The 17,985-nt window shown below is 64.0% G+C and overlaps 2 protein-coding genes across 2 annotated transcripts in view; both read right to left on the bottom strand.

Annotated features, from left to right (window-relative positions):
• Positions 1-3,451: 3,451 nt before the first annotated feature.
• Positions 3,452-8,757, bottom strand: PANX2 (pannexin 2). The gene is made up of 3 exons (XM_058308972.2): positions 8,482-8,757; positions 4,074-5,501; positions 3,452-3,934 (listed from the first exon to the last, which is right to left on the bottom strand). Exons 1-3 carry the CDS (start codon positions 8,702-8,704, stop codon positions 3,591-3,593), a joined length of 1,995 nt encoding a protein of 664 aa, XP_058164955.1. The 5' UTR covers positions 8,705-8,757; the 3' UTR covers positions 3,452-3,590.
• Positions 8,758-15,847: 7,090 nt separating this feature from the next.
• The window catches only part of MOV10L1 (Mov10 like RNA helicase 1), an 86,849-nt gene continuing 84,711 nt past the window's right edge, over positions 15,848-17,985 (bottom strand). The window contains exons 24-26 of the mRNA XM_023587298.2: positions 17,341-17,448; positions 16,454-16,591; positions 15,848-16,352 (exon numbers count right to left, since the gene is read on the bottom strand). Of these exons, the coding sequence (XP_023443066.2) occupies positions 16,257-16,352; positions 16,454-16,591; positions 17,341-17,448 (342 nt within the window). The 3' untranslated portion in view covers positions 15,848-16,256. The remainder of the gene's footprint in view (positions 16,353-16,453; positions 16,592-17,340; positions 17,449-17,985) is intronic.

Here is a 17,985-nt window from a genome sequence, read left to right as displayed (position 1 = left end):
GGCGCCGACGGCTCGTTGCCTGCCAGCTGCTGCCCCGCGCCCACTTGTCCCGCGGCCCGGCTGCCCTGGTGGCGCCCTCGGCTTCGTCGTGGACAACACGGCGGGGGCGGCACCGGGGGCCCACCGCCCTGCTCCTCGCCCCGCCCGTTTCTCTGGTGCCCCATAACCTGCTCTCCACAGCCAGCCCCAGGCCAAAGAGCCCTGGCCTCCAAGGTGCCATCGTTGCAAAAAGCTGCTGTGTGCTCCAGGCCCCAGGCACGGTGCGGTGGCGGCTGCCACGTGGGCTCTCCTGGGTGTGGGGAGGGACCCCATTAGAGGAGGGGGGGGGTCCTGTCAGATGACTGGCCGGAGCAGGCACCCCCAGGCCTGTCTTCAGCTGACACGGACACTCCTCTAGGCCCGGGGGGAGGGCCAGAGTCCAGGCCACCCCCCCACACCCCCTCCAGGACAGACCCTCTGCCCCCTGCTGGAGTTGGGGGGGGTCCCCATTCCTGCTCCAGGAAGAATAGCTCGGCTCCCCCCCCCCCAGGTTGCCCCTGGGGTTCTGAGCCTGGGGGTCACTCCTGGAATTCCACTCTGGGTGCTGGCTGCCAGCCAAGGGCTCGGGGAGGGCCACCTGGGCGTTGCTGGAGACGCTTACCTGCTGTCTCAGGGCAGCCTGTCCTCCCTAAAGCATTCCCCTCCTCCAACCTCGGCCACAGTCCACGCCCCCGGCCCGTGTTGTTTGGACTCAGGTCGTGTACCATGAACCACACACTTCCGAGGGCTCTTGTCACCCCCTGGTCACCTGGACCACATCCTCACAAGGGAAACAGGCGCGGGGTCCCTCTGGCCCACGACCCCGGCCTCGGCTGTAGTCCTGCTGGGATCCCCAGGCTGGGCCGGCATGGTGGAAGAGGCCCGGCGAGGGGTCAGCGTGACGCTCTTCTCCAGCCTGTCCTCTCCAGTGAGACAAAACAGCACCTGCTTCTTGGAGGGTAGGGGGGTGGCGTGGCGCCAGTATTTCAAACAAGAGGCCAGAGCCTCAGGCTGCTGCGGCCACCGGGGAAGGTGGCCCTTTAGAGGCAGGAAGGTGTCTGAGCCCCTGGCGCTGTGGGAAACCGGTGGACGGGAGAGACGAGAACTGCCCTTGCTGTCCAGGAGTGGGCACCCCACCGGGCCCGTGGAGAGGCTGCAGGAGCTGGGCGGTGGGGGGTGAGGAGAGCACGTGGGAGAGCCAGGGGGTGGTGCCTGGAGCCCTGGGCCTAGGAAGAGCTATTTACACTGAGGCCCCCCTCCAGGCTTTGGGGGGTAGGCACCAAGGAAGGGGCCCAGCAGATCATCTCAGAGCCCAGCAGGAGCCTGAGGCAGAGCCAGCTGTTCTGGGAGCGCGAAGGGCCCCTGCAGTAAGTGTCCACTTCCAGGGGGGTGGGCCCTGCAGGGCGTGGGCACTTAGGCCACGTTCACGCAGAGGGACAAACCTCTTCCAGAACAGGACTCTGTCTGAAATGTACCTTGGCACCAGGTGCCCTTGGCCGAAGGCGCAGAGGCGGCTCGACTGGACCCCAGGCTCCGGGCTCGTCCCCTGTCCGTGGAGGCAGGGGCTGGCTGGTCACCGGGCCGCAGGACTCAGCCCGCCCACGTGCTGGCTCTGGCAGCTGGCGTGGCCCCCCCGGCCAGGGCCAGTGCGCGCATGGACACCCTGTGGCTGTTTCCCTAGAGGGCCCTAATACCACCTGGGCATGGGATGAGCTGGGGCCACCCACCCAGGAGGTGCTGGACGGCCGGTCTGGAGCAGCCTGAGCACTGGTCGCCAGGGGCCACTGTCATGTGCACACAAGTGGAAGGGGCAGGAATGCGAGCGTGGCAAGGGCAGTGGGGTTGGGGGTGGTCTGTGGGCCAGGCTGGGCCCCAGCCCAGTTGGGGAGAAGCAGGGAGCTGAGGCAGATGTTGCCATGTGCGGACAGCAGTGGGTGGGTCAGGGCATGGGACATGGTGGCCAGCCCTGGCCACGGGGCTGCTCAGGGCTGCCACGGTGAGATGGTGCTCCTGGGGGCCAGGGGCTCGGCTGACCCTGCTGCTGGGACTGGGCAGCCACTCAGGGCTTCTGCAGGTGGCCAGGAACACCAGGTGTCCTCAGGGGCTCGCCTCTGGATGCTGGGGCTGGGTGAGAGCCACTGGGCTGGGGGGCCTTGCACACTGAGCTTCGGATTCCTGAGGAGAGCTGGCCCCACCCACAGCAGAGCCACCCCAGAGTGCCGGGGGAGGGGGCTCCGGGGAGGTCCAGAGCCGCGAGCAGGTCGTGCACGCCGCCATCCAGCTGCCCCGGCTGTTTGACCCTGGCAAGTTTTCTCTGAGAACCCTGCCCTGGGCCCCAACCCCGTGCTCTCGGGGACTTACCTCCCTCCAGCACAGGGGCAGCATGGGGCACGTGTGGCTCTTGAGGCCCCACAGAACTGGCTCACCCCCACCCCAAGCTCAGAGCCTGGCAATGGAGTCCCTTGCCTGGCCCCACACCGCCTAGAACGCCTCCACCTGCCCGGCTCCCCCCGGACCCCCATGGTGCTGTGGGCACCCCAGACCACATCACAGGCATCCCCCCCAGGGGGCTCCCTGGGCCCCTCCATGTCGCCTTGTCATGTCCCCGAGCCCCCAAAGGAGCTGCCACACCTGGCCAACGGGCCGGCTTCCTGGGGGGCTGTGCACTGCCCCGCCCCCCTTGAGCCTCCAGGCAGGGCCACCTGAGTCCCCTTTGCTGCAGCCCGACAGCAGCATCCCCTCCTCACCGCAGGCGCAGCACCGCCTGCAGGAACCCGGACGAGGCGTGAGGCAGGGAGAGGGGGCAGCGGGCAGCGTCCTCGCGGCCCATGGCCCCTGCCCGGCAGGGCGGCCCACACAGGACACGGCGAGTAGTCAGAATAATATTTATTTGATGCTCAGTGCTACCTTGTTGGTTGTGGCCGTGGCTGAGGTAATAGGGGCTGGGGGCCCGGGCGGGGGACGTGGTTATTGCGCTGGTCTCCTCCCCGGCAAGGCCGTGCCCTCGCACACTCACACACTCGCGCCCGCTCACACGCTCCATCCTCCCTTTTGAACTCACCTTGTTTCCCTACCCATCAACATAGCTGCTAGTTACAGTAACAATAACAAAATAAAATACAGTATGTCAGGTTACAAGAAAGTGCATGGAGATCTTTGATGGGGGTGGACCCCAGCCCCTCCCACCCCAAGGCTCTGCGCCCTGCGGGGGGAGGGGCGGACCCCTGAGCGCTGACCCCTTGGGGGCGGTGTGGGCGGCCAGTCCCGTTCCCAGCCTGCTCCGCCCTGGACTGGAGCCGCTGGGCTGGGGGAGGCCGGTCTTTGCTGCCCCCACCCCGGCCTGTCCCTTCTCAGAAAACAAACCCAGTCCCAAGTCTGCGACAAAATCGACTAAAAAAATAAACTCTCCGACCTGCAGCACCCCCTGCCCACCGCGGGGGCCTTGCGGGCGTGGGCGGGGGGCTCTGCCGGGCCGCGCCGCCCCCGGCCCGCACCACGTCGGGGCCTTCCGGGGTGCGGAGCCGCCGGACATGCGGGTGGGGTGCGGGGGCAAAGCCCTCGGGGGCGGTCCCCTAGAACTCCAGGGTACTCACAGCTGTCCTCGGCTCGTCGAAGGCGGCAATGAGGAGCTGCTGGGGTGGGGGCATGGCGACGAGGTCGCCCACGTCGGGGGGCACGCAGGGACCCCCTTCCTCCTCCTCGCGGGCCTCGTACAGCGTGTTGATGTGGAGCAGGGGGTGGGTGGCGTTCCGGCTCAGGAGGGCGAGGGGGTCGGCCTTGCCCAGGCCGGCGGGCGACAGAGGGGCCACGGCAGGGACGGCCGGGGGCGAGCACACACGGAAGGGGCCGCCGGGCGGCAGGCCGGCCCGGGCCGGCTCCGCGGCGAACGCCATGTCCTCCTCGGGGAGCGGGGCGTCTGCGGGCGGCGAGAAGATGGGGGGTCAGCTCCCGGGGCGGCCTCGCCGCGGCCCTCCCGGCCCGCCCTCGCGCTCTGGGCCGCTGCGCCCCGGGAGGAGGGGGTCCCCGGCCGCCCGCCCGCCCCGGGAGGCCCGTACCTGCGGGGGGCGGCGCGCCCAGGCCGCGCGCGCGCTCCTCCGCCTGCGCCAGGAAGCCCCCCTCCTGGCTGCGCGAGGCGGGCAGCGCGGCGGCGGGCGCGGGCTCGGCCTTGGGCTTGCGCGCGCCCAGGATGTAGGGGTGCACGTCCAGGGAGAAGTGGCGCGCGTGCTTCCTGTCGGCGGCCGGCCCGGGCGGCGCGGCGCCGGCGGCCTTGGGGTGCGCGTCCAGCAGCGGCGCGGCGAGCGCGTCGGCGGCCGCCTTGCGGCGCACGGGCTTGGGCTTCTCGGCCTTGCTGTTGTCCGGGCGCGCGCCGGCCAGCGGCTCCTTGAAGGGCTGCGGCAGCGCGTTCGCCGTGGGGATCCACTTCATCCTCTTGCGCGGCCGCTTCACCACCGGCGGCTCGGCGGCGCCCGCGGGCTCGGGCTCGGCGCCCGGGGCCAGGGTCTGCGCGCCCGCGTCGCGCAGCGCGGGCGTGGCGTCGTGGTTGGACTGCGCGAGCGCCGCCAGCAGCTGCCGCACCACGTGGTCGTACATGAGGTCGCTCTCGTTGGTGATGAAGTCCAGGCGGTTGAGCGACTTGATGTGGTCGCGGTTCTCGTCGCAGAACAGGGCCAGGATGTTGATGTCGCAGAACTGCGAGCGGCGCCACTGGCGGCGCGTCTTGACGCCCACCTTGTGCAGCTTGTCGAAGATGAAGTTGCTCTTGCGGAAGATGAAGAGGTGCGCGAGGTTGACGAGGATGACGACGTTCATGAAGCACAGCAGCACGATGTCCACGCCCGCGATGATGCGCTGCAGCTGCACCGACGGCAGCTTGCAGCTGACGCGCACCGCGCCCCCGGCCCCCGCCGCGGCGTCCGGCGCGGCGCCCAGCGCGCACGTGAACTCGTTCTGCTTCTGCGTGGCGTAGTAGGTGCACAGGTAGGACAGCGGCACGGCGCTGAGCAGCAGGATGAGCACGTGCCGCGCCAGGTACAGCTTGGCCAGGAAGTTGCTGCGGCCGCGCCGCTCCAGGTACTTCTCGAACAGGTTCTGCTCGGGGCTCTTCTCCTTCTCGGCGTTCTCGATGATCTCGCGCTTCTCGCGCTCGGTGATGCCGGGCCCCTTGGACTGGATCTGCTTCTCGATCTTGGGCGCCCGGCCCTCGGCCGCGCGGTGGTAGCAGTTGTCGATCTCCTGCAGCAGGAAGTTGAGCTCCGACGTGAGGCGCGTGGACGCCAGGAACTCCCAGCCCAGCGCAGGCACGTACATGATGGCCGCGAAGGCCAGCAGGGCGTAGGGCAGGAACTTGTGCTCGAAGAGCGACGGCCAGAGGCTGGCGTCCACGCCGGGCAGCGCGTCCCGCAGCTCCGTCCAGCAGTAGCCGCGGGCGTACAGCGCCTGGTCGCGCGTGAAGTTGTGCGGGGTGTAACAGTATATAGGTTCCTCTGGGGGCAGAGAGGAGACAGGGCTGTGGGGGGAGAAAGGGCTGGGGGGACTGCAGGCAGGGAAGGGGACCGGCCCTGCGGCTTCCCTCCCCAGCTGCCCCGGTCCCATCCCAGCCCCCAGCCCCGCCACCCACAGCCTCCCCAAAGCCTCTGCCCCTCCCCCAGCAGCAGGCCTGGAGAGGGGTGGGGTCTTACCCTGGGTACCCTCTACTGCAGCCAGCTGTGTGTGGGAGGACAGGCGCCAAGGCTTCTAACCTCGCGCTCCGACCGGCACCACCCACACCCCCAGGCCCTCTCCAGATAGCACAGAGGCTCGGGGTGCCCAGGGGGAGGTGAGCCCTGAGAAGGGAAGGGAGAGGGCCAGGCACCCAGCCCCCCAGCCAGGGTCCCTGGCTGGCCCTGGTCTTGCCCTGCCCCTGCCCTGCCCCTGCCCTACCCCTGCTGCTTCCTGTGCTGGGTGCACACCTCACGGGGAAGGTCCGGGGCCACCTCGAGGAGGTGGGCAGAGGCACAGAGGAGCCGCTGGGGCTCAGCTCGAGGTGGGCGGAGTGCCCGGCCCAGGGCCAACGCTCGTGCCGGTGTCCCTGGCCTGTGCTGTTGCCCCGAGAGCTCCAGCCGCGCAGCCCCCCAGGCCCCCCGAGCTGCGGAGCTCCACGGCCACACGCTGCGCGGCCCCGCCACCCAGGACACTCATCCCCTCTCCTTCGGGAGAAAGCAGGCAGCTCAGCCTGGAGACCCCTGTGTCCCGGGACGGAAGGCGCACCCAGGCATGTCGGGGAAACAGCGCTGGCTTCTCTTGGCCACTGCCCACCCTCAGCGTCCCCAAGTGCCCTCTGGGCCTCCCCCCCAGGGTCTCCGGCCCCTCCTTGCCTGCGTTGAGCTGGTTCCTATGGCCAGGGAGACCCCGGCCACCACCGCCTGACTTATCTTGGGGATCTCGGGGAGGACGTTGCCTGCGGCCGGGGAACTCAGCGAGACAGGGGTCACCCCAGCCCCAGGAGAAGCTGCCCCAGCAGGCGGGCCCAGCCCGCGAAGGGCCTCGAGAGGGTGCAGGCTCTGCACAGAGCGGGAGGCGGTGGCCCCCGCTGCCTGTCACTGCGCGCCCGGAGCCAGGAAGGGGCCTGCACCGCCCACGGGGGCCTGCCCACCCACCCTGCTCCTGCTCCCGCTTGGCCTAGGGCCCCGCCGTGGTCCTGGACAGCCGGGTGCAGGCGGCCCTCCGTGCGCAGGTCTTTCAAGGACCACTCTCCCTCTCCGGTGCATTTTGGACGCGCCTCTCTTGCCCTCTGGGTGGGCCCTCAAGTTTTAGGGGCAGGCCTTGGTCCCACATTTGGTGCAATGCCAGGATCCCTCACGCACCCAGGAGGCCCAGCGGCCTATTTGGGGGTGAAGGGGCTACCCCCACACGAGAGGCCCAGGGCCCCAGGACCGGTGCATGCTGGGCGGGGACGATGCCCATGCCTGAGAGCTGAGCAAGTGCACGAGCCCCACGTGCCCCGAGCGGGAAGCCAGTGCTGGGTCTGGCCGTGGCCGTGTCTGGTGGGGTCCCTGAGGGAGACTGAGGCAGGCGTGACTCAGGGACCTGCTGCGTCTGTGCCTCTGGCCGCCGGTCTGAGGACAGGACAGCAGCCCAGGGATGCCCCTGCCTAGGGGCCGTGGCCTGGGGTGTCTGTCCTCGTTGGAGCTTGGCACCAAGTGGCTCCTTCCACCAGAGGTCTCAGGCACGGGTGTGGGGTGCTGCTGGGGTGTGTGTCAGGGTGTCGCCTGCTCCATGGGCTCAGGTTGTATGGGCCCCAGGAGAGAGGCCGGCAGCGGCCTCCTGTGATGTCCACCCTCAGGCACAGGTGTCCCTGCCTGGGGGGAGGCTGGGGGTCTCGGGAACGGCCAACGCAGAGGGAAAGGCCAGGGGGCTGTGCCCGTCACTCAGACCAGGTGAGGGGGCCACTGGGGGTCCGGCCCCTCCACGGGCTGGCACTGTTGACCGAGTGTGGCTGAGGCCCAGGCAGGTCCGCCGGTACCTGGGTCCCCGTCCCCGCCTGCCCCAGCCCAGATCCCGGGTTCTCCCAGCGTCCACAACGTGCCCCGCTCTAGCCGGCCGGGGTTCTGTTGACCCTGAGGGGCAGCAACTTGTCCTGCCCGCCCTGCCGGGTGCTTCTGCCTCACCTGGCCCCCTTCCCCTGTGGGAGCTCTTTGGGGGGCAGAGCGTGCCAGCTAGTCGGTCCCCCAAGACCAGCCCCCCAGCCAACCTGCCTTCTGCACACGTCCTTCAAAGGCTCCCGCTGCCCCAGGATGGAGGCCTCACCCTCTGCTGACCAGGCCTGCCAGCTGCTCAGCCCTCCCAGCCTGCTGGCGGTGTGTCCACCCCAAGGCTCCCCTCCCACCCCAAGGCTCTGTGTCCACCCCACAGGCTCCACGTCCACCCCAGGGCTCCACGTCCACCCCTGGGCTCTGTGTCTCCTCAGGGCTCCGTGTCCACCCCAAGGGCTCCGCGTCCACCTCACAGACCCTGTGCCCACCTCATGAACTCCACGTCCACCCTAAGGACCTGTGTCCTTAGTCTCAGGTCAGCCCTCCTCCTCCTCACACCTGCGTCCACCCCACGGGCTCCATGGCCACCCCATGGCTGTGTGTCCACAGCTCGGCTTCAGGCCGGTCTCCCTCCCTGCGCCTGAGTCCACCCCAAGGCTCTGCGTCCACCCCACGGCTGTGCGTCCACAGCTCGGCCCTGCTGCTGTCCCCCTCGGACAGGACATTCCACAGGCCAGTCCCGGTGTCTCTCTGACATCGCTGACCACCGGGTCCAGGGCAGGCCGGGCCCGGGGCCGCGCTCGCACGTGAACCATCAGGAGGTAAAAGCAGAAGCAGGGGCGCGCGTCTCCCGGCCCCGGGGACAGGCCGGGCGGGGGCGGCGGCCACGCGCCAGGCCCCGCGCGAGGAGCGGGCGGCGGGGAGGGGGCGCCGCGGACCCACCCGCGCTCACCTGCGAAGTTCTTGGTGAAGACGAGCGTGACCAGCAGGATGGGCAGCAGCACCGTCCCGATGGTGACCACGCGGTCGAAGGGCAGCTCGAGCTTGAGCTGCAGCAGCAGCGCGGCCAGCGCGCCCGCCTTGTCGTCCTGGGCGCCGGGCAGGACCAGCTCCCGCAGCTTCTCGCCCGCCAGCAGCGCCGTCGCCATGTCCGCGGGTTCCAGGAGGTGGTGCATGGGGGGCGCGGGCGGGGGCGCGGGCGGGGACACGCGCGGGGGGCGCGGGCGGGGCGCGGGCGGGGGCACGCGCGGGGGGCGCGGGGGGCTGGCGCGCGCTCCGCCGCCCTCGCCGGGCAGGGGTCGGGCCGCCCGGGCCCACGCGGGGGGCTCCGGGGCCGCCGCCGCCCGTCTACGCTGCAGCCCCGGCCCCGCGCCCTGGCGCGGGCCTCCCCGGCGGGCGGCGGCGGCGGGACCCCCGCCCGGAGCGGCGGGCGGCGGCTGCTCTCCCGCCGGCCGGGAGGGGGCTGTTTACCTGCGGCAACTCCGCGGCGTGGCTCCGCCCCCCGCCCCCCGCCGCCGCGCAGATGACGATGACTTTGCAAAAAATGTTTAACCGGAATAAAACGAACGAGGGACGGCGGGTCCTTCTCCTCGGGATGGGGCGGGGCGGCCCTGCGGGGCTCGGGGACCGGGGAGGCAGGTCCGCGGCGCTCGCGGGGGTGGTCGCGGGGGTGGTCGCGGGGGCGCTGGGCTGGGGCTGGGTCGCGCCCCGGGGCCGCGCGCGGGGCCTCGCGGTCCGGGGAGTCGCGCCCAGCGCCGGCCGGGGGGCGCCTCCCTCCCGGGGCCGCCTCTCCACTGCCCAGCCCGGGCTGCGCGCACTGCGGGCGCCGGGGACCCGCTCGCGCTGGGCTGTCGGGGCGCGGGCGCGCGGCTCCCGTGCGGGGCGCCTCCCCCCCCCGCCCTCCGCCCGGCCCCGCCGCGGCGACCACCCCGCGACGTGCCCACCCGCCTCCTCACCTCCCCGGGCGCGCCCCCCATCCCTCTGCGGCCCTCAGCTGGCGCTCGGGGTGGGCCCGGGCCAGGCCAGGGGTCGCCTCCCTCGGGCCGGGGGCTCCAGCGTTTTCCCTTCGCCGTCGAGGCCCGTGCCCGCTCCCTTTGGCGGATGAGCGCCGCCGGGTCTTACGGCGATCCCCGTGGAGTGAGTTTAACTTCCTCCCGGCCCGCCCACCCACCGCGTGGGGCCCGCCCACCCACCGCGTGGGGCCCGCCGGGGACGGGGCGTGCCGCGCGCCGCGGCCTTCGCCGCCTCCCTACGTAGTCGAGGGCCCTTCGTGTTTCTGAAGAAAGCGCTGCTTCCGGCTCGCTTTACCTGCTCGTTCCCTGCCTCCACTGAGCGAATTTTACCAAAACTCTCTGTGGACGATCGTGCCCTTGTGGAGGTGACTCGCCTCGTGGAGATCGCCTTTGTCGTGGCGCAGTCGCGTTTCTGTAAGGGGTCTCTCTCTCTCTGCTCCTGTCTGTCCCTGCACTTATACAAGTCTTTTTTGTTTTTAAATAATTATGGCTTTGTAGTATAGCTAATTTTGTGGTTGGGCAAGTGCCCCTTGGCTCTTTTTCAATAATAACTGAAGGTTACCTATTACCTTTATTTTCCCATATGCATTTTAGAATGAATTTGTCATTTCAAGGGAAAAAAGCTAGCTTGAAAATTGGTTGAGATTGCCTTTCATGTACAAATCAGTTTATGGAAAATTGCAATAATTTCTGTGTGAAGTCCTCCATGAACATGGTCTATCTCTCCATGCATTTAGGCCTTCTGTATGTTCTGTGATGGAGTTACAACTGCTCCCCTGTACAGCTCACACTGCATGCTTGCTAGATGATTTCCCAAGTACATTACTGCTTTGAATCCTATCCTACTTTCTGTTGTATATTGCAGGTGGTCTGGTGTGGAAAAGCACCAGGATTTTCTAGACGTGGTTTCCCAGGGCCTCTGTGCGCTGGCAGGCTGCCAGGTCCTTGCACACATGCCCCCTCGTTCTACACAGAGCCCCCAACACCTGGTGAGCACTGGGAACAGGTCGGTGCTAGAGAAGCGCTGACTGGGGAGTGAGTGGCTCTTACTCGGCACACCTCAGAGAAATGCTCAACAATAACTGTTTCCCTCCTTACAGGGAAGCAGCCAGAGCTTAAATGTGGCAGAGCCCAGCCTGGACCCTGGGCCCCGGGCCCCAGCCCTATGCTCTCATCACCATCTCAACCTCTGTCCTCATTCCCAGAGAAGGCTCTTTTCTTCCCCTCCCCTGCTGTTTTTGCTGTGTCCATTCACTGTGTGATCTTCTGTATTTCTCTTTTTGTCTTCTCATCTTTCTCCTCTATGATTCACTAGGATTAGATCCTGGGAACCCTTGACATGGAGAGAAGTGCCCTGTCAGTTGCGCCACCTCAGTTCCTGGTCTCTGTTGTGCTTCACCTTGACTACCCTTTGTCTCTTTTCTTTGTTGCATCATTACCGTGCTGTGTGACTCACTTGCATGGGGACTTGGCTCGCCACATGGGCACTGTCTCACCACGCAGGCACGCTTTCTCTTCTTTTTCACCAGGAGGCCCCAGGGATGGAACCTGGGTCCTCCCATGTGGTAGGTAGAAGCCCTATCACTTGAGCTACATTCACTTCCCCCAGAGAAGGCTCTTATATATATGAAAATGAAAAACAAAAAACTGGATACTTTCTGTTCCAGCTCTAGGTAATACTCTTCCGTCATGTGTGAACTATTTGCAGACAAGCCCCACACATCTTTTTAAGTGATACATTTCCAATTAGATTTTGCATCCACATGTCATTATTTATGAAATATGTTATTTTGATTGGGTACTTAATTATAAGAAAAGCAGTTCAGTCAAATTCTTAACATCCATAGTCTTGTGGCTTCACAAATTAAAACAAATGAAAAAAAAGACACCAGGGAAGAAATGAAAATGTCACTATACATACAGTATAAGATATTACAGTAACAAAAGGCAAAATGTCCAAAAATTAAAAAAAAATTTTTTTCATTATTTAATATCCCAATTTTAAAATTTTATTTTGGTTTTAGTTTTTCTAAATTATGTATTTTTTCTTATCATTACCTATCATTTTATTTTCCTATTAATTGTATTTGGCGATATTCTTGGCTTCATTTTTGAAGGAATTTTGGATCACAGAAGGGTTACAACTGTGGCAGGGGAGGTTCACTGGTGTGGAGTGTCAGTGATGGGGGAAAAATGGGAGGAAATTCACCTGGACATACATATAAGGCATATAAATGTATTCAGATGTTCATGGGGCTTTGTCATGGTGGGTGGAGATTCACACAATAACCAAAATATTGAATACCCATCCTGGGGAGCTTTGCCACATTTGCTAGTGGTATAGCAACAATCCCCCAAGTACAGGGGCAATGACTAGTGAAGGAGGATGGTCCATTGATGGGCTCTTGATATTGATGACCATGCTTATGAGCCTTTGCTCTTGAAATTGCAATTTACCCTAGTGTTGCAGGGTGCCTAAGAGTTACTTCCTGACAGCCTCCATGCTGCTCAAATGTGGCCACTCTCTAAGCCAAATTCAGCATGTAAATGCATTACCTTCCCCCCAGCGTGGGACATGACTCCCAGGGATGAGCCTCCCTGGCACCAAGAGATTTCTACCAAGCACCAGCTGGTGATGCAACTAGAAAAAGACCTTGAATAAAAGGGGTAAATTGTACAGACAAATGAGTTTATATGGCTAAGAGACTTCAAAGTGACTCAGGAGTTCATCAGAGGGGTCACACATGTCTCAGCATGAAGCCAGAGACAGCCAAAGTAGATACAACCCCAGGTAGTGGTGCTCCTGAGGGCTACAGAGACAACCAGGTCCTATGGTCATGGCGGATGGCTCTGGAGTTCAGTGTCCTGCCAGTGGGCCCTACTTTGGAATTTGTGCTCCTGAGTATGATGGAGTTGGACTCGGATGTGACCTCTCTACACATGCTGCTTCTGTCACTTTTACTGAACCTGTGGTTGGTGCTGGGGTTGGTGTATGCTTGGGAGTCTTGAATCTCTGGACTGTCCATGTGCCAGCTGCGCCCCAAGCCTCAGCAGAGTTGCAGCTTCTACTCTCCAGTTTGTTGGACTTGCCCATCTTGGCTAACAGGGAGGTGGGGATGGTCAACCACCACAACAGAGAACTGACAGAGTCTACAACTGCAAGCAGAATTCCATCCATCAGCCATGTGGGATCTAAGCCCCCTCTTGAGTTAGAGGTGGAGTGGGCATCACCATCCCAGGGTTCTCAGGATGGAGGAATAAAATGTAGATTAGAGTAGACTTACTGGCATTCTACTATAGTATTGTGACTCGGAACCCCTCCCAGGTGACTGTGGTGGGAGCAGCAAGGGGGCAGGAAGCTGAGGGGCTCAACTGGGGGTGGGCTCAAGGGGGCAGTGGCAGGTGAAGCCCCGGGTGTCTGTCCTGACGGCAGGCAGGGCCCGTGAAGCCTCAAGAATGTGCCTCCAGGCTGTCCTCCTGCCCTCAATGCGGGGTACCCTGAGACTTGCTCTTACCAATGGGATGGGGTGCAGGGGAGCCTATGGCCTGAGGGGAGCTCAGAAGCAGCCTGACAGCAGTCACCTTGGTCTCCTGAAGCTGCCCCCACCCCACGCCCCAAGCCCTACGGGGCAGCACCCCCAGCTGGGCCCAGCCTCCTGGCCACCCCTGCTAGGCACAGAATGTGAAGCCCCCCTGGACTTCCGGTGAGCCCACCTGCCAGCTCAGAGCCACGTGGAGAAGTGTCACCAGTTGAGCCTGCTGGACTCCCAAGCCATGAAATCAAGAGATGACGATATTGGCGTTCATTTAGAAGTGCTACATTGGGGTCGTTTGTTACACAGCAACCGCTAACCAGAAGAAAACAGCATGGCCACACGAGGGACCATCGTGGAGGGTGGACTGGAGGGAAGGGCTCCTGGCACGCATTGCTGGCACTGAAAGTTTGGGTGGAAGCTTGTGAGCATCTGACCCCTGGGCCCACCCCAGAGATTCTGACTGAGCACCCTGTGTGGGGAGGCCCCTGGGCTGCGTCACGGCTGACGGCTCCCTGGCCCACCCGTGTGCTTCCCTCTGCCCACCCGGGCCACGCGCAGTGCCTGGTAGCTCCCGGCCTTCTCTGCTTGCACCTGTCCTGCTCAGAGCTTGGCAGTGGACATCAGACCGCGAGCGGGGTGCTGCGGGCCGGCCTCCCCCCGCCCCCCCCCCCCGCCTCAGGGCCCCATCTCCCCTGTGCTACCCTGAGCATGTCCACCGAGGGCCACTGGGCTGCCAGGCCGGACTGCCAGGCTGGGCACACAGCGTAAGGCTGGAATGATCTGATCTGATGCTTTTCTGGGAGCTCTGGGCACAGCCACTGACTCCCGCACCTGCAGGCCCCGAGCACCTGGCAGCACTTCCTGCCCAACGTCGCAGACACACGGTCCTTTCTTCAAATCTCCTCTGAGGCGGGCAACAGGGTCACCCTGTTCCCCCAGTGTGTGCGTGGGGACAGAGAGGCTGGACACAGGGTCCCCAGCCCCAGGGGTTCTGCCGCAGAAGACCTGCCCTGCCGCCCCCCTCATCCCTGGCTCAGCTGCGTGCGTGCCTGCCTGCCATCTGCTCCTCACTCTCACACAGCTCTGCGGCCCCTGCGCCACCCCCCCAATCCCCCTGCCTAGTGCCTGCCCCAAGCCCCTCTCCAGGGACTGGGTGGAGGCTGCACCTGCGCTCCTGGCCTCCTCGAGCACGTCAAGGAGGGGCCAAGGTGGGAGCCCACGCGCTGGAATCCTGCCAAGGCCTGCGGGGCCCTCGGGCGCCCCCCCCCCAGCAGGAGCCCGGCCCCTGTGCGCACCCCCACTCCAGGCCGCCTCTGGGACCACAGGCTTGGAGCCCCCAGGCCTCCACAGCCTCCCGGCCCCGGGGCCTGCGCTGCAGCACCAGGTGGGCCCGCCCCCCCGCCGGGGGCACCCCCCTGAAGTCCCCACCCACTGTGTGTGGGCTCCCAGGCCTGCGAGGGCACCTGACGCTGCGCTGGCAGCAGCTCTTCCTTTCCTGCGGCTGGGCCGGGCCTGGGTTCCTGGTGAGGGGAGGTGGCGTTTGCAGAGCCCACCAGCTGCTGAGCGCCCCGCGCTCCGAGGGGCTGGGTCTCCCCTTAAGGAGACCAGGCTCCCGGGGCGGTGCCGACACCACTGGGCTGGTCTGGTGCTCTGTCGGGGACGGCCGGGGTCCTGGGGAGGGTGGCAGGGGCAGGTGGGTTCTTGGGTGGGTGATGGGCAGACCTGGAGACCCCGGCAAGGGTGAGGCCCAGCCCTGACCGCGTCCCCCCCCACGCCCCCTGTAGGAGCATGCACGGGACCCCTGGCCGAGTGGAGTTTAACAAATGGGCCTCGTCTCAGAAGGCTGCTGGTTTCAGGCTGGAATTCAGAGAACTGGGGGCAGACTTCTGGGGGTGTGGGGTGCGAGCCAGGCACGTGGGGAGCTGCTCCTGGGATGGGCCTGGTCACCCAGATGCTGCCCCTCAGGGCCATGCTGGGTCTGGAGGTTCGGCCTGTGGCCCCCACGCACGCCCCCCAGCATGGCCTCCAGCCTTGAGCAGATGTGCAGCTGAAGCCCCGGGGTCAGGGCTGTCGTGGGGAGGGAGGACATCCAGACTCGAAAGTGGGGTGCTGCCAAGAGCTGCGCCTACTGGCCTGGGGGTGGCCTGGACACCAGTTCCATGCGTTATAGGGTGTGCTGTTTGGGGTCTTCTAGTTTCTGCCTACGGGAGGGGGGGGGTCCAGGGAGGCACTCTGGGGGTGAGCCTGTGGGAGGGGCGGCCCCTCCACCCAGGGCAAGTGCTCCCGGCTGACCGCTCCCGAGGGGAGCGCAGGGCCCAAACCAGGCCGGATGTCGCGCTCCCCTCCCGCCCACAGGTGCCCCAGCCCAGCGACCTGCCCCTGCCCCTGCCCCTTGCACACAGCGGTGGCCGCTAAGGCTCAGCCCTCCGGCCCCAGACTACCTGCGGTTCCTTGTGGAGGGGGCCCTGCCCGCCCGCCTCACTGACCAGCGCCGCGGCCTTCCACATACACTTGACCTCTGGCCCCACAGGGGCACCTGATGACAGCGCCCCCGGCCCTCCTGTGGTGCGGGGACCTGCCCCGCCCGGAGGGCAGGGCCTCAGTGAGCACCTGCTCCCTCGGGCGCGCGCTCCAGCAGGCGGCCCCCACCAGGACGCTCCGCCAGGGAAGGGCCCGCTGCGGAATTCAGGGAAAGGGGAGACCGGCAGGGGACGGCAGAGGCACCTGAGAGCTCCACTGTCTGCGCCACGGCATCTGTTAAGGGGAAAGCTCAGCTGGGATCCTTCTCGTGTGTTTATTCAAGTGCTGGGTCATTACACACGCGTGTGCCCCTGCAGTCGTACCAGGACCGCACCGTCCAAGCACAGGGTCAAGGCTCCGAAACAAATTAAGGGAGTTGAGGGCAGATGAGCACAGTGACATTCACAGACGCGGAGTCCTGCCCTTTCTCGCGCCCCAGGGCCTGGGTGGGCAGGTGCCCTCAAATCACCGCTCAAATGGGCCACAAAGGGTGTGGGGGCCGGGCCTCCCACAGGGGCCGACCCCCTTGTCTTCCCAAGGTCCTTCACAGAAGGTGCGCCTGTTTCCGTGTCAGCTGTGCAAGGGAGGGTGCTGTGGGCCCCAAAACCATCCTGGGAAAGCCCTGGGGGCCAGTCCTCGAGGAGCCCCCAGGGCCAGGATCACTTCTGCAGGGACTGCAGCTCGGGAGGCAGGTCGCAGCCCGTGTAGACGCCGCTGGTGATGCTGTACTCCAGCAAGGCACCGAAGCAGGGGTCCTGGTGGACAGAGGAGCCAGCCTGAGGCCGGGCTGCTCACTGCCGGGGACCCCGAGGGATCCCCTCGCGGAAGCCCAGCCCCACAACGCAGGCAAACTCACCCTGACGAGCACGTGAGGGTTCCCCAGCACAACCAGCAGTGCCTTGGGCCTGGTGATTGCAACGTTAAATCTCTTTGAGTTGGATAAGAAACCCAAGAAGTACCTATCGTCCTCAAATCTGTCTTCATTTGAGCGTACCTAAAAATCACAAAGTTGAATACAAAATAATTTTTTTGGTGGGTAAAGAAATTCTTGATAAAACGGGACTGTTTTTGGTTTAATTAAACAAAATAAGGACGTGGCGGCAGCGGCCTGTCCCCACAGCTGTGTCAGCGTCAAGGGAAGCACGTCCAGAGCGCGCCAAGCACTTATAAAACTGCTGGGTGGGCTCTTCCCTGGGCAGGAGGCTTCAGGTCGGTCTTATTTTATGGTTTTTTAATCTGAAATTTCTAACAACTGCAATTAACATGTACTGTTTAATAAAACCATTCACATAAAAATGAAACAAAATGAAAATAAGAACTAAACAAAACAAAACAAAACAAAAGAAACAAAACATTCACACACCAAAAAAGGAGTGCGTACCTTACGAGGGTGCTGAATGGGCTGCCCGGGGCCCTAAGCCTGCCCCCCAGGCTGTGCTGAGCAGAGCCCCTGGTCTTGGCCCCCCGCCCTTCCTGCTCCGAGGCGTTTACCCATTTACCATTTCTCCCAGAGCCTCCTCTTTCCTCACTCTTTTGTCTCCTGATCTTCAAGTTGTTTCTAAAAAAAGTCTCAGTTACTCCCCTGAGAAGACCCTGGGGGGCAGGAGTCTCCACCCTACAACTACCTTTCTGTGTTACTGGATCAGACTTTGCCAATTTCTATTCGAATGTCTGGGGCACACAGTAAAAATCAAATGACCTCGAAACGCACTGGCCATGCCCACTAAAAAAAGGAGCACCCACAGTTGAAACGATGATAACCAGGTACTCCTGTCCTTGAAACTCCTCCACGGACCCAACCTTTATATCCATCAGATCCACACTTCGCAGAAGGATTTTGATTTTCTCCACCTTTAAAACAGATTTTAAAAAAGATTAGTAACATTTATAATCTGGCCAATTCTTTACATATTACAGTGTAAACCAAATAGTAACAAATGTGGATGACTGATTTTCAATTCTCTCTGTTTCATCAAATTGAAGATGTCATTGATTAAAATACCAGACATGATTTCAGGTATTTTCAACTTCGGGGAAGGGGCCAATACCTGCCCAGGGAGCACTGCACCCCTTGGAAAGCCTTGCACCCCGAAGTACACAGCAAGGAGAGAGGAGACACACTTCCTAAGAAACGAGAAGGCCCGTGCCCGCTGTTCGGAAGTGAGGCGCCTGCCCAGGTGCGGCAGCCAGGAGCCCAGGCTCCAGGAGCAGCTCTGCTCGAGGGGTGGCAGGAGCAGAGCTGGCAGGGCTCAGCCCGGGCCCAGGGCGGCTCAGGAGGGGGGGGGCGGCCTCCGCAGCAAGCACCACCGGGAGCCCAGGCTGGGCGACGCAGCCGCCTCACTGCAGAGGAGCCTGCTCTGCGAGAAATGGAAACAACGGAGCAAACTG

Source organism: Dasypus novemcinctus, chromosome 12 (assembly GCF_030445035.2).
Source record: "Dasypus novemcinctus isolate mDasNov1 chromosome 12, mDasNov1.1.hap2, whole genome shotgun sequence".
Lineage (NCBI taxonomy): Eukaryota > Metazoa > Chordata > Mammalia > Cingulata > Dasypodidae > Dasypus > Dasypus novemcinctus.
This window is presented reverse-complemented; position numbering and strand designations above follow the sequence as displayed.